Source organism: Oncorhynchus nerka, linkage group LG10 (assembly GCF_034236695.1).
Source record: "Oncorhynchus nerka isolate Pitt River linkage group LG10, Oner_Uvic_2.0, whole genome shotgun sequence".
Lineage (NCBI taxonomy): Eukaryota > Metazoa > Chordata > Actinopteri > Salmoniformes > Salmonidae > Oncorhynchus > Oncorhynchus nerka.
The window spans coordinates 80689175-80703390 of record NC_088405.1 but is presented as its reverse complement, the minus strand read 5'-3'; the positions used below and the strand labels follow the sequence as shown (position 1 = coordinate 80703390).

General features: G+C 42.3%; 1 protein-coding gene across 3 annotated transcripts in view; it reads right to left on the bottom strand.

Moving 5' to 3' along the window:
• Window positions 1-13931, bottom strand: part of LOC115136097 (glutamate receptor ionotropic, kainate 4-like) — a 68876-nt gene extending 54945 nt beyond the window's left edge. For 2 of the 3 annotated variants that reach the window (XM_029671517.2, XM_029671518.2), the window contains exon 1: window positions 291-917. In XM_029671517.2, coding sequence (XP_029527377.2) covers window positions 291-308 — 18 coding nt within the window. In that variant the 5' untranslated portion in view covers window positions 309-917. Of the gene's footprint in view, window positions 1-290; window positions 918-6799; window positions 6898-12025; window positions 12191-13825 lie in introns of those variants that run through there. The other variant, XM_029671519.2, reaches the window with a different exon arrangement.
• Between the last annotated feature and the right edge of the window lie 285 nt (window positions 13932-14216).

Genomic DNA, 14216 nt, shown 5'->3' with positions numbered 1-14216 from the left:
GCCTCACTCTGACCATTTTACTTGCCGTAGCAGAGCTGGTTAGCTGTTTACATGTTATCTAGAGCGTTCTTGACTATGTTTCTTGACACCGGTCATATTCAGCGGGTGTTGAGCATTTGTAAATTCATCAGTTCTGTGCTCTGGCACACTTGGACGAGAGTGCTCTGAAATTGGAGTAGATAAAAATAGTGAATTTGCGAACGCAAGAGATATGCCAACTGGATAACCAAATGATACCTGCATCTCTAGCTGGGTATATCCACCAAAATACGATATTAGAAAAGACTCACCCACTCCTCCATTGGCATGACATCCTCTAAGCAGCTAGCTATCTAACGTTAGGTTCCGTGTTTTAAGCTTACTACATAAATATATACACTAGCCTATTAGCAACATTTTGACTGACTTGAGATCATTGCCCTTGCTAGTTCGATTGTATTGACATTCTCAGCGTTAGTTACATTTGTCCGTTTTTGACCAGAATATTGAGTCATTGAAACTGAAACAGCGCATCCAGAATGGAGGCAGCAAACAAGGTATCAGGCCAGCTGTGATTTACAACCTGACAGCAATATTTTTTTGGACGACCAAGAAATGTATTGGTGAATTATATTAATAATGCATCTATTTATTCTGCCATCAATGCCTTCGTGTACGTCATGGAACGTTGAGTCAAATAAGCTATTGTAATGACCTGACTAGATCATAAATGAACTTCAGGGTCTTAACAGATACGGACGCAGCCGGGAACTGGGCGCCGCCATGTTTGTTTACATCCTGAGCCCCAGATTCCTCGTCACCCCGCGTCGACGTCGCCACTTCGGTCCGCCCACCAGAATCCGCGCGAAATACACTCGACGAAGCACTCATGCCCGCTTCAGCGGCCATCACTCTAACGTCCTCCCTCAAGCGGCCTCTGCGCTCTGACGCCCTGGCGATCTCCTCAGACAGAACCCCCGACGTCCATTCACACGCACCTCCTTGGCCATAATCGTCCCCTACCTTCACTTTCGGATTCCCTCGAAGCATTTTCAATCCCCGTTCTCACCTACGGTAGCTAGCCACATAAGTCAGCTAGCTAGCTGGCTAACTTGTATCAACGTTTTTACTTCTGACACCAATGTAATGACCTGACTAGATCATAAATGAACAATTGTCCAGACAGAGGCTTGAGTTTGCGAATTGACGGTTTATTGAACCAACTTTACACAGGCTACTGTTTGGGCCGTAGCACACGCCAAATAGATGACAGATAACCCACAAGCCAATCGTGACCTTCTCTTGTGAAGCCCAGACGTAAGAGAGAGAGAACAAAGGCTGAACCTGGTCTTAACTTCCAATGCCCAACCCCCCTCCACGCCACTCTGCCAACCACCAGGATGCCCGGCATCAGAACATTCCAGTCATTCCCGTGATTGGCAGATAGCAGGTTGATTGACATGTCGGACCCCGCGAACGTCAGTACAACACAACCACCTCCTAGCCTAGCACATAACACACAGCTGTCTGTGCGGGTCGCTACACTATTATTAAAACCTCTATAAAGCTGGTTTTGTAGCATAAACTGGGAATTTGATATTTTGTACTGATATTATGATGGTCTCTTTCATATCTTTCAAAACACAGTCAGTTCCACTTTAAGTCACACTTTGTGTGCTACATGTGAAATTATTTTTGGGAAGTAATAGTAATACATTTCAATTGGGAAAGCTTAATGGTTGTGTTTTTATGATTTGCTACCTACTGGCTTATTATGTCCGAATTTATGGACTGCTTAACCTTTAACATAATGCTGTGTGTGACTGCTGTCTTTCCATCGGCCCTATGCCGTGGTGTAGTGGTACCTGGAGATATGGGTATACTGTAATTTTGCAAGAAAATTCCCAAACGGCCAGTCCAGCGAAAGAAAATGGCACCCCTTGTGAAAAATCCTGTTTCCTATGTTTTTTTGTATGAGTTTTCCCATAGATGTTTCAGATTGTCAACCTCAAAGATCGCCAATTTTTTTAATAGATTAATTTATTTATTTTTTAAACGATGTGATGGTCTAAGTCCACAACAATGCTTAAACCACATCAATCTGATTGGCCTCAGTGCACCCAGGCCCATTCATGTCTACACCTCTGATGCAAACAGTGCATGATAACAATTGCACACCACAAATGGCATACTAACCAACACTTCGGACTAAACTTGTTTAATACCTGGTTTGCATACCCAGTGTTTCCTTAGTTAGCATTTACTAGTAGATATCATACATTGAAACTTCTTTCCTACCCTACCGGCTTCCGATGTCATCCTTCTGTGAGCCGCTCCATGCCAAAACCATTTGAGAGCTGCACACTCTTGCTGCCTGAAGATTACATTCTGCAGAAACTAGGCTGTGTGCAGCTCACATGTGAATATATTTCACATGCTTTGCGATTGAGTTGGCTACTTTGACAGAATCATGAACCTGTCACACACTGAAGGCCTATAGGTTTGCCATTGCGCAAACATGTCTATAATAGATAAAGGCTGTTAAGATAATGTTTCAAGAAAGGAGTGTATATATATTTGTCCTGGCGAAGAGGTTTTATCCGCTGACTGAATGAAAGCTGATAATTATTAGTTTTTTATTTCACTGGTCTGCTGGTCTCAGGAAGAAATTACTGTTAGATTGAGGCAAAGGTAAGAAGCTCTGGATTCACATTAGATAGTTAATCCAGAGATTCTTACCTTTGCCTCGATTTGACAGTTTAGTCCAGAATACGAGCTCCACGAACCGCCAACTCCTTCGCTGGAGTCCCATATTGCAGGAAAACGAGAGGGTTATGATCGGTATAGACCATCAGAAGGGTAGAGATTCATACATAAACCTCAAAGTGCTGAAGAGCCAGTACCAAACGAGCTCCTCCTTCTCAATAGTGGTTTTGATATGAGGCCAATTTCTTTTAAAAGTACCCCACAGGGTGCTCAACATTGTTATTGTATTTCTGTAGGAGGACAGCCCCTGCTTCTACGTCGCTGGCATCGGTGTACAAAGCAAATGGCCGACGGAAATCCAGAGCTGCTAGCACCAGTGCAGAGACCAAAGGGTCTTAGCATTTCGTAACCTGATCAGAAGACGAAGGTAGGAAAACAAACTATCAGGAGTGACAAAAGCAGACAACTCTTTGACGTGCTCAGTTAAAGGGACCTGCCAATATCCCTTCAGCAGATCAAACTTGCTAATGTACTTAGCAGTGCTAACACAGTCCACACAATCGTCGACCCTAGGCAAAGGGTACGAGTCTGACTTAGTAACAGTATTGACTTTGCAAAAATCGGGGGAAAAACATCCCCTTTGTTACAAATATACTGGGCGAACTCTACGGACTGTTGCCTTGTTGTGCAATGCTGTGCTCAAGTATAAACTCTACTTCACTATGGCGCTAACGTGCTCCAACGGATTAGTTTGTTTGTGATTAAGGTGTTGCCCTGCAACAACCTCGCTCTCAGCAAGCTCAAAAGGACCTCTTAAATGATGTCCAAACAAGCTCATTCCGACTAAAACCGAGAGATTCCTGAACAACCACGCTGCGATCAGCACAAGAGGGACCCCTTCATCCCAGTCTCTCAAACTAAAAGCAGTAAGCTCTCAACATAGACTTCAACGTCTGATAATCTCTCAATTGCACATTGAGACTCTGGGTGGTAGACACTAGAGGGTAAATTAGTTACACCCAACTGTTGTAGAACTTGCTGGAAGACCTTTGACATGAAATTCTAATTCGGTCTGATTGCACAATCCGCAGAAGTCCAAACGTTGACAATTGTTTCACCAGGGCCTTAATACTGGGAGCTGTGATTTTCCTCAGTGGAATAGCCTCAGGGAAACGAGTAGCAGCACACATGATGGTTACGAGAAACTGGTTACCACTCTTGGCTTCGTGAAAAGGACCAACACAGTCCACCAGAACCCTGCTGAAATAAATATATATATATATACACACAGTGGGGCAAAAAAGTATTTTGTCAGCCACCAATTGTGCAAGTTCTCCCACTTAAAAATATGAGAGAGGCCTGTAATTTTCATCATAGGTACACTTAAACTATGACAGACAAAATGAGAAGAAAAAAATCCAGAAAATCACATTGTAGGATTTTTAATGAATTTATTTGCAAATTATGGTGGAAAATAAGTATTTGGTCACCTACAAACAAGCAGGATTTCTGGCTCTCAGACCTGTAACTTCTTCTTTAAGAGGCTCCTCTGTCCTCCACTCGTTACCTGTATTAATGGCACCTGTTTTAACTTGTTATCAGTATAAATACACCTGTCCACAACCTCAAACAGTCACACTCCAAACTCCACTATGGCCAAGACCAAAGAGCTGTCAAAGGACACCAGAAACAAAATTGTAGACCTGCACCAGGCTGGGAAGACTGAATCTGCAATAGGTAAGCAGCTTGGTTTGAATAAATCCACGATCCCAAACACACTGCCCGGGCAACGAAGGAGTGGCTTCGTAAGAAGCATTTCAAGGTCCTGGAAGGTTCTGTCATAGTTGAAGTGTACTTATGGTGAAAATTACAGGCCTCTCTCCTTTTGCACAATTGGTGTCAAAGTTTGGGTCACTTAGAATTGTCCTTGTTTTTTTAAAGAAAAGCGAAAAATAAAATCCCATTAAAATAACATCTCATTGATCAGAAATACAGTGTAGACATTGTTAATGTTGTAAAATACTATTGTAGCTGGAAACTGCCTATTTTTTTTAAATGTAATATTTACATAGGTGTAGAGGCCCATTGTCAGCAACCCCTCCTGTGCTCCTGTGGCACATATTTTTTTCACCCTTATTTAACCAGGTAGGCTAGTTGAGAACAAGTTCTCATTTGCAACTGCGTTGTGTTAGCTAATCCAACTTTATCATTTTAAAAGGCCAATTGATCATTAGAAAACCATTTGCAATTATGTATGCCACTGCTGAAAATGGTTGGTGTCCACCTCCAAATAAATCCTGCTCCAGAGTACAGGCCTCGGTGTAACGCTCATTCCTTCAACGATAAACGCGAATCCTACCATCACCCCTGGTGAGACAAATCCGCAACTCGTCAGTGAAGAGCACTCTTTGCCTGTCCTGTCTGGTTCAAAGACGGTGGGTTTGTGCCCATAGGCGATGTTGTTGCCGGTGATGTCTGGTGAGGACCTGCCTTACAACAGGCCTACAAGCCCTCAGTCCAGCCTCTCTCAGCCTATTGCGGACAGTCTGAGCACTGCTGGAGGGATTATCCGTTCCTGGTGTAACTCGGGCAGTTGTGGTTGCCATCCTGTACCTGTCCGCAGGTGTAATGTTCGGATGTACCGTTCCTGTGCAGGTGTTGTTACACGTGGTCTGCCACTGCAAGGATGATCAGCTGTCCGTCCTGTCTACCTGTAGCGCTGTCTTAGGCGTCTCACAATACGGATATTGCAATTTATTGCCCTGGCCACATCTGCAGTCGTCATGCCTCCTTGCAGCATGCCTAAGGCACGTTCACGCAGATGAGCAGGGACCCTGGGCATCTTTCTTTTGGTGTTTTTCAGTAGAAAGGCCTCTTTAGTGTCCTAAGTTGTCATAACTGTGACATATACCATCTGTAAACTGTATGCATGTTTGTGCATTTTTATGGGTCATTGAACAAGCATGGGAAACAGGGTTTAAACAATTTACAATGAAGATCTGTGAAGTTATTTGGATTTCTTCTAATTATCTTTGAAAGACAGGATCCTTATAAAGGGACGTTTAGATAAAGGCTGTTAAGATTCCCTCTTGAAATCCGACATGTCCGTGGTAAGGACAACTTGGTTGCTGATTGTCTTTCAAGGGTGGTCAGGCAACAAGTTTTGTGTTTAGACCTGGCTCACAATTTATTTTGACTGCACGTTTTGCCGTTTTTGGAAGTTAGTTGTGTCTTGATTGGGCTCGTTCCAAGTGGATGAGAGTTATAGAAATCTATGTGATTTTACCTGTTTCTCAAACTTCTTTCTTTTTTTTTACAGTAAAAAATTTATTGTAAAAAGTGTATATATACAGTATATTTTAAAAAAGTTGTCTGTTTTGTCTTGTATTTAATTGTTGACAGACAGACACCATGTTTCTATTGGAAATGGTTGATCATGTTGTGAGATGGAAGTAATTTTCTGTTGGTGGTGAGCAAACTTCTCCAACAAAAATATAGGATATATTTGATGTTTAAAGGGGGAATGTATTACAGGCTTTGGTTTTTCCATTTTTATTTTGAGGTTGGACATTAGCATGTGGGGTGCACCGATTGGCATCACCTCGTTAGTCTGTATGTGTTACACCTGTGCTGGTTTGTCATCTCGTTAGTGGGAATGTGTTTCACCTGTGCTGGCCCAGGCGATATTTAAGCGTGGCTTACCCAGTGCTTTAGTTGTCTTGAGAGAGGTGGAGAGTTAATGCCTTTTTATTTGGTACTCCCTATTTGAGTGTTTATCTTATCTTCCCTGTTTTTGTTTTGTTGTACTTTTTGATTTGCTTCCTATCTAAGTTTGGTGTGGGTTTTAATTTTGGACAAATTTAGTGGGTGCTCATGGTGGGTGTCTTTTAGGTCCCAGTTGTTGATAGTGACCTTTCAGTGGACACACCCATGAGTGTCTTTCAGAACCCTTCCTAAAACCCCCACCATTTTGGTTGTGGTCAGCAACTCTTTGTTAGTTCCACCTTCTATTTGAGCGACATTATTTGGTTTTCTTGCTGGGGAACGTACTACATAGACCGATACCTGCATGTGCACCCATGTTCACAGAAGTGTATTGGTCACACACACACACCTCTTTCTCTCCACAGATATTACTGATGATGGTGTCGGAAGCTGGGCTAGCAGAGGGTCCCAGGACTGCCAATACTCCCTTAGAGATAATCTGGCACACTGTTGGGAGGGAGAGGAGAAAACAGGGAACCAAATGAGCGTTAACATAGAATTTACAATGCCATTGAATTACACACTGGTTGCATATTGATACAGAGTACAATGCAATTTAATACAATATAAAAGCAGAATATGAAAGTATTGTTTACTTTTACAATATACAAGTAAATATGTACATTTTGTTTTCTTGCATGTTTCTGGTTGTTTTGACCCACAGATTTGCAGATAGACTGGCAGGTCAATTCTTTTTTGGCTTGGCTAGCCAGCTCGCTAATTGTTTTTGTTTGAATGATGCGTCTGGACACTGTACCAGCTTTTTTTGTTTCACCTGGCTGCTGGTTCCTGATCTTTTGAAACCATCAATTGAGGAGTTACCTAACACTTGAGAGGAATGGGAGATGCAGTAGAGGAATGCAGTGCTGAGGCAAAGGGCTCGTAGTGAGGAGGACTGGCTAATACTCTGAACTGTGTGTGGTGTGCTTTCTAGCACCCAGCGCTGCTGAGGCAAACATTGTGAAGGAGGCTCTACCATTAGTTTTCATTGAAGGCTAAATAGAAAGACTCCAACCACAGCCTAGACATACTGTAGTGTCACCTACATGGGCCCAATATGGAAGGATATCACAACACTACATTATGCAAAAAAACAAATAATCTCCCGGAATAAACACTTTTTTTTTTTTTAGCATATCAGGCTGACAAGCGTGTCTTGGTTTGAGAGGCGTATAAAAGGGCGCTATCTCCAGAATTGTGTAACCATGTGCAGAGCCTGTGGTCTACGGAATCATACAGTGCGTTTGAAAGTTTTCAGATCCGTTGCATCTTCTACATTGTTACATAACAGCCTTATTCTAAAATATATTATATTGTTTTTTCACCCCTCAATCTACACACAATACTCAATGTTTTTTAGATTGCTCAGTTTGGCTGGGCAGCCAGTTCTAAGCAGAGTCTTGATGGTTCCAAACTTCTTCCATTTAAGAATGATGGAGGCCACTGTGCTCTTGGAGACCGTATATATGCTGCGGAAATGTTTTGGTATCCTTCCTCAGATCTGTGTCTCGACACAATCCTGTCTTAGACCTCATGGCTTGGTTTTTGCTCTGACGTGCACTGTCAATGGTGGAACCTTAAATAGACAGGTGCATGCCTTTCCAAATCATGTCCAATCAATTGAATTTACCACAGGTGGACTCCAATCAAGTTGTAGAAACGTCTCAAGGATGATCAATGGAAACAGGATGCACCTGAGCTCAATTTTGAGTCTCCTAGCAATGGGTCTGAATACTTATGTAAATAAGGTATCTGTTATTTTCTCTTTATTTTTAATACATTTACATCGCTTGATCGTTATGGGGTATTGTGTGAAGATTGAGGGAGAAAAATAATGAAATCCATTTTAGAATAAGGCTGTAACGTAACAAAATGTGGAAGTCAAGGGGTCTGAATACTTTCCGAATGTACTGTACAGCTTCCATAATTTAATTTGTAGTGTAAATTGGACAATGATGAATCAATACCCTGTTTACAAGTTTTCCCATTTACAATGGTCTAGTGGTACACATACTTTCAAGCAGCACTGTATATGAACCCTACAGGGCTGGTCATTATTTTGCTATAAAATAAACATAAAATCCATATCTATACCCCAATTCTTAATAAAGACATTCCAAGTAAATTATATTTTCATTGTTAAATAAACCACTTTTGTTAAATAAGCAAACCCAGATTTGATGTGTGCAAAAATATGTGAACCCCTTCAGTCAATAACTTGTGGCACCCCCATTAGCAGCGACAACTTGGAGTAAATGCCTCCTATAGCCCGTAATCTGACATCTGTTTTGAGGGATTTTTGCCCACCTCCTCCTTACAGAACGCCAATTGAGTGAGGCTTGAGGGGTGTCTGGCATGAACTGCCTGCTTCAGGTTCTACCACAGCATCTCGATTGGATTTAGGTCAGGACTTTGACTTGGCCAAAACACAAATCTTCTTTCTCCTGAGTCATTATTTGGTAGATTTGCATGAATACTTCGGGTTGTTGTCTTGTTGGAAGACCCATTTTCAGCCCAGCTTTAGCTCCTTGACTGATGGCCTTGCATTCTGTTCAAGAATCTCCTGGTATACCTCAGAATTCACTTATTTTGGCACCTGCTCTAATTCCTTTTTTATTTTGTTTTTCTACTACACACATGATTTCCTCTACACCAACATATGGTATTGGTAAATATGAACCTGTTATGTCAGATCAAAAAGACTGGTTATGATAAAATTAAGATTTCATGGTTTAAAAATAAATCTTTAATTGCACAAGGGGTTCACATACTTTCAAGCAGCACTGTATGTGTGTGTGTGTGTGTGTGTGTGTGTGTGTGTGTGTGTGTATATATATACACTATATATACACTGCTCAAAAAAATAAAGGGAACACTAAAATAACACATCCTAGATCTGAATGAATGAAATATTCTTATTAAATACTTTTTTATTTACATAGTTGAATGTGCTGACAGAAAATCACACAAAAATTATCAATGGAAATCAAATTTATCAACCCATGGAGGTCTGGATTTGGAGTCACACTCACAATTAAAGTGGAAAACCACACTACAGGCTGATCCAACTTTGATGAAATGTCCTTAAAACAAGTCAAAATTAGGCTCAGTAGTGTGTGTGGCCTCCACGTGCCTATATGACCTCCCTACAACGCCTGGGTATGCTCCTGATGAGGTGGCGGATGGTCTCCTGAGGGATCTCCTCCCAGACCTGGACTAAAGCATCCGCCAACTCCTGGACAGTCTGTGGTGCAACGTGGCGTTGGTGGATGGAGCGAGACATGATGTCCCAGATGTGCTCAATTGGATTCAGGTCTGGGGAACGGGCGGGCCAGTCCATAGCATCAATGCCTTCCTCTTGCAGGTACTGCTGACACACCCCAGCCACATAAGGTCTAGCATTGTCTTGCATTAGGAGGAACACAGGGCCAACCGCACCAGCATATGGTCTCACAAGTGGTCTGAGGATCTCATCTCGGTACCTAATGGCAGTCAGGCTACCTCTGGCGAGCACATGGAGGGCTGTGCGGCCCCCCAAAGAAATGTCTCCCCACACCATGACTGACCCACCGCCAAACCGGTGCTGGAGGATGTTGCAGGCAGCAGAACGTTCTCCACGGCGTCTCCAGACTCTGTCACGTCTGTCACATGTGCTCAGTGTGAACCTGCTTTCATCTGTGAAGAGCACAGGGCGCCAGTGGCAAATTTGCCAATCTTGGTGTTCTCTGGCAAATGCCGAACGTCCTGCACGGTGTTGGGATGTAAGCACAACCCCCACCCGTGGACATGCACATTTGTGGCCTGCTGGAGGTCATTTTGCAGGGCTCTGGCAGTGCTCCTCCTGCTCCTCCTTGCACAAAGGTGGAGGTAGCGGTCCTGCTGCTGGGTTGTTGCCCTCCTACGGCCTCCTTCACGTCTCCTGATGTACTGGCCTGTCTCCTGGTAGCGCCTCCATGCTCTGGACACTACGCTGACAGACACAGCAAACCTTTTTGCCACAGCTCGCATTGATGTGACATCCTGGATGAGCTGCACTACCTGAGCCACTTGTGTGGGTTGTAGACTCATGCAGAACCACTCCTTTATTGGGGGTGTCTTGCTAATTGCCTATAATTTCCACCTGTTGTCTATTCCATTTGCACAACAGCATGTGAAATTTATTGTCAATAAGTGTTGCTCCTAAGTGGACAGTTTGATTTCACAGAAGTGTGATTGACTTGGAGTTACATTGTGTTGTTTAAGTGTTCCCTTTATTTTTTTGAGCAGTGTATATCTCCCCAACAGAGACCAGGGTTCAATCCCTGTGTCCACTGTCCACCCTTCCTACTGTCTTCCCTTCTGTCTCCCCGTCTACTTCACTACTGTCTGAATCAAGTATTAAAAGTGAGAATTCCACTTTTAAAAATTGCTTGACATTTCCCGCAATGCCTGTGTCCCAACCAGGGCCAATAGGGCTCTGGTCAAAAGTAGTGCACTATATAGAGAATAGGGTGCTGTTTGGGATCAAGACAAATAGTCAGCAGTCCATTTCTAATCCTGTTTCAGCGGTATCCATTTCCACAGCCAACCAGCCATGGAGAGGCCAAACTGGCCTGGGCCTTTATTGGAACTGGGGAAATGCATTTGTCATTTCCTTCCTGCCGGTCAACTAAAGGGTTACATCCCAAATGGCACCCTATTCCCCATATAGTGCATAAATAGTATAATGTAGGGTGCCATTTGGGACACAACCAATATGTTCTCTCAAGGCTTCAGATTTTTTAAAAATACTTTACATCCACTAGACTAGAGCAAGCATTGGAAATGCAGCCAAGTCACCCGTGATACAAGTCAGTATTCGATGTCCATCCATGTCTGAGGATGTTTGGAGATGACATGGAACCCGGCCACTAAGGGCAACAGTGAACACTGTTACCTTCAAGTAGGTTTCGGTTTTGCTAAGGCATTTTGGACGGGGATGGCGGATGGGTGTAAACATCTGCTACTCGTGTCAAAGGTTGAATGTTTGAATTCAGCAATAGAATGTTGTTTTTGAGATTTTTTTGTTTTAAGCCTAACTGTTTTAAACCTTACTTTAACCATTCAGAGTTAATGCCTAAACTTAACCATAAACACTTTGAAATTTGACATTTGGAACAACTTTGAAATTTGTTTGGGAAAACATGGCTGAACATCTAATTCTGACATGAGACTGTTAGAGCTTGTTGTGTAAATGGTACATAGGACAAGGGGATTTGTTTCTAGCTGTAAGTCTTTGGCCGTATCCGAAAGCTGTCTAGTCTACTTACTAAAACTACATACTGTACTAATCACTCTACATACTATTTAGAACGTACTGTTTAGTAAAAACGTATGAAGTAAGCAACAAATATCAAGTTCATTAGCCTATGCCCTGAGGGAACTTGGTTCCAGTTACAGTTGGAACCTTTGTATTAAAACCTTTTACTTTTAATAAACACCAGCTTTGCCTCTGTCTTGAGCCTCTATGAATTTTGTCTCATCACTGCCCTCCAAGTGTTCTGCCACATAGAAAATACTTCAGTTTTTAGCACTGTATATCATTATCCTGACTTACTGGTGTCCCCTGTCTCGTACTCGCTGTCCCTCAGGAGTTCAAAAATGTCCACCTCCACTTTGCCCATCACAGAGAGGTTACTAACACGGTTGATGCCCTCTTTGGCCAGGGTGATAGCCAGGCGCTCACCACGACTGCACTCCATCGGGTCATCCAGAACAGCAGCTACAAGACACAGGGTGTGTTACGGTTCTGCCATTTTGAGGACTATGCCTAGGGTTGCAAAGTTTTGGTAACTTTCCCCAAATTCCCTGTTTTCCAGAAATTCCAGTTGGAATATTCCTGGAATCAGGAGGGAATAAGGAATCCTCCAACCAGGTTACCAGCTTTTTAAACCCTAACTATGCCATCAATGCCATAGCCTGGTGCCAGATCAGTTTCTGCTGTATAGCCAACTCCTATGGCCACTATCTTGCCAAACATTACAGTTGAACTGCAATAGTATTCTCCCATTTGTGTTGATTGTGAGGACCTATAGGTTGGTATAATTAACATATATTAATATATATTAATATTTTGCAATGAGCGTATTTTTATTTTGTTGATGAACATCTTTTTGGGGTGAATTTCTCCCAAGCATGATCAGTGAGTAGACCTTTTTATTGCTATATTTCTATGGCACCGGCTGTATTTCACAGGCAAAATAGCACAGATCTGTGCAAAATATACTGTCAAAATTATAACAATCTGCAGCATGATTTAATCCATTTTCAACAACAATGTGCATTAAAATGAGGTGGTTTTTTTAATCACGAAACGATGCATGCAATACACACAATGCATTTGTGAGTTGCAGTATTTGGAACTCACAATGGATATTAATCCCTTCCCACCTATGTGAAATATTGGTTATTTTGCTCACTGCTGTTTGCTCATGTAAAATGTCCCCCATTATGCATTTTCTCTAGAGGCAAAGGAGAGAGACAGACTGCAGAGAGACAGACTGCAGACTACAAAGGAGAGAGACAGACTGCAGTTGTCTGTGATAAAAAGTTTATTATGTTAAATGTCATGGGTTTTCTCTCTTTCCCCAAATGTCATGTACTGAATATGAAATAACACTCTCAGTCCAGTGTGAGGGAGTTCAAAAGTAGTGCAACCTAACAGAAATGCAATCGCGGCTTTACTGCTCTCCAATAATGTTACATTCTTTGACCCCCCCCCCCCTAACAGTGGGATTTGATTCACTTCATAAGGTAAGCCAATGCTTGGATGGCAAGGGGAGAGGGATACACAGACAAACTTTTAGTTATCGTTCATATACCATTCAGTGAAATGTTGACCTTTATGAGAAGCTTGTCATAGTGAATGTTGCTGTTAAATAAACAAGTTATGCAGGGTCAGACAATGCCCTGATTTTTCTGTTATTGTTTCCTTTAAGATAGAAAGCAATTTTCTGCTTCACAAATGCATTCAGTCACTAGAGCGTGCAAGGAAGTGACAGGAGCTCAAATTGAGATTGCTAATAGAAAAGCAACACAAGCCACATTGTAACCGAAGGTGCCAAGTCCTTTGTCACCATCAAACTATATTAGTTAATACAGCACAGTAAGCAGTAGACGAGTATTACATTAAATTAAGCCAGTTGTCACATCTCCAAATAGGATGATTTCCAATGTATGCAAATGTCTAATTTAAAGCAATGTTGAGTATTCAGCCAAGCTGTGGTATAAACAAAAATAGCTCTCACCGATTTTAGTATTTTCCACATTCAAAAAATGCCAAATCCTTAAGAGGAGTGTTGGCATGATAGTGCACTGCAATTGCACAGGCAGGGGGATAGTTTGGTGCATTACTTACCCAGTCTCAAGGTGAATGGATTGCTGGATATGCGCCCTGCACACATGGCTAAGAGCAGCAGAGCGGCCCACACCGGGTGCATCTTCTATGACTCCTCATGGGGCTTACCTTGGGGGTGCCCCTCTCACAGCCAGCTGCACACAACAAGAAGAAACCGTCAGCATAGATAGAATAGAGAACTATTCTATTCTCATCAACGCTGTGGTATCCCAGGACTCCCTGGGAAGCAGTGACCATTGTTATTGTGTGTACTATAAATGGACAATGCATAATCAATAACTTATCAACAAATTGGCATACAATGCACTAAATAAAAAAATAGGCCTGTCAAATAAAATATATTATAAAATGAATTTACTCTACCGCAGCAGCACACAACGGCACCATATTT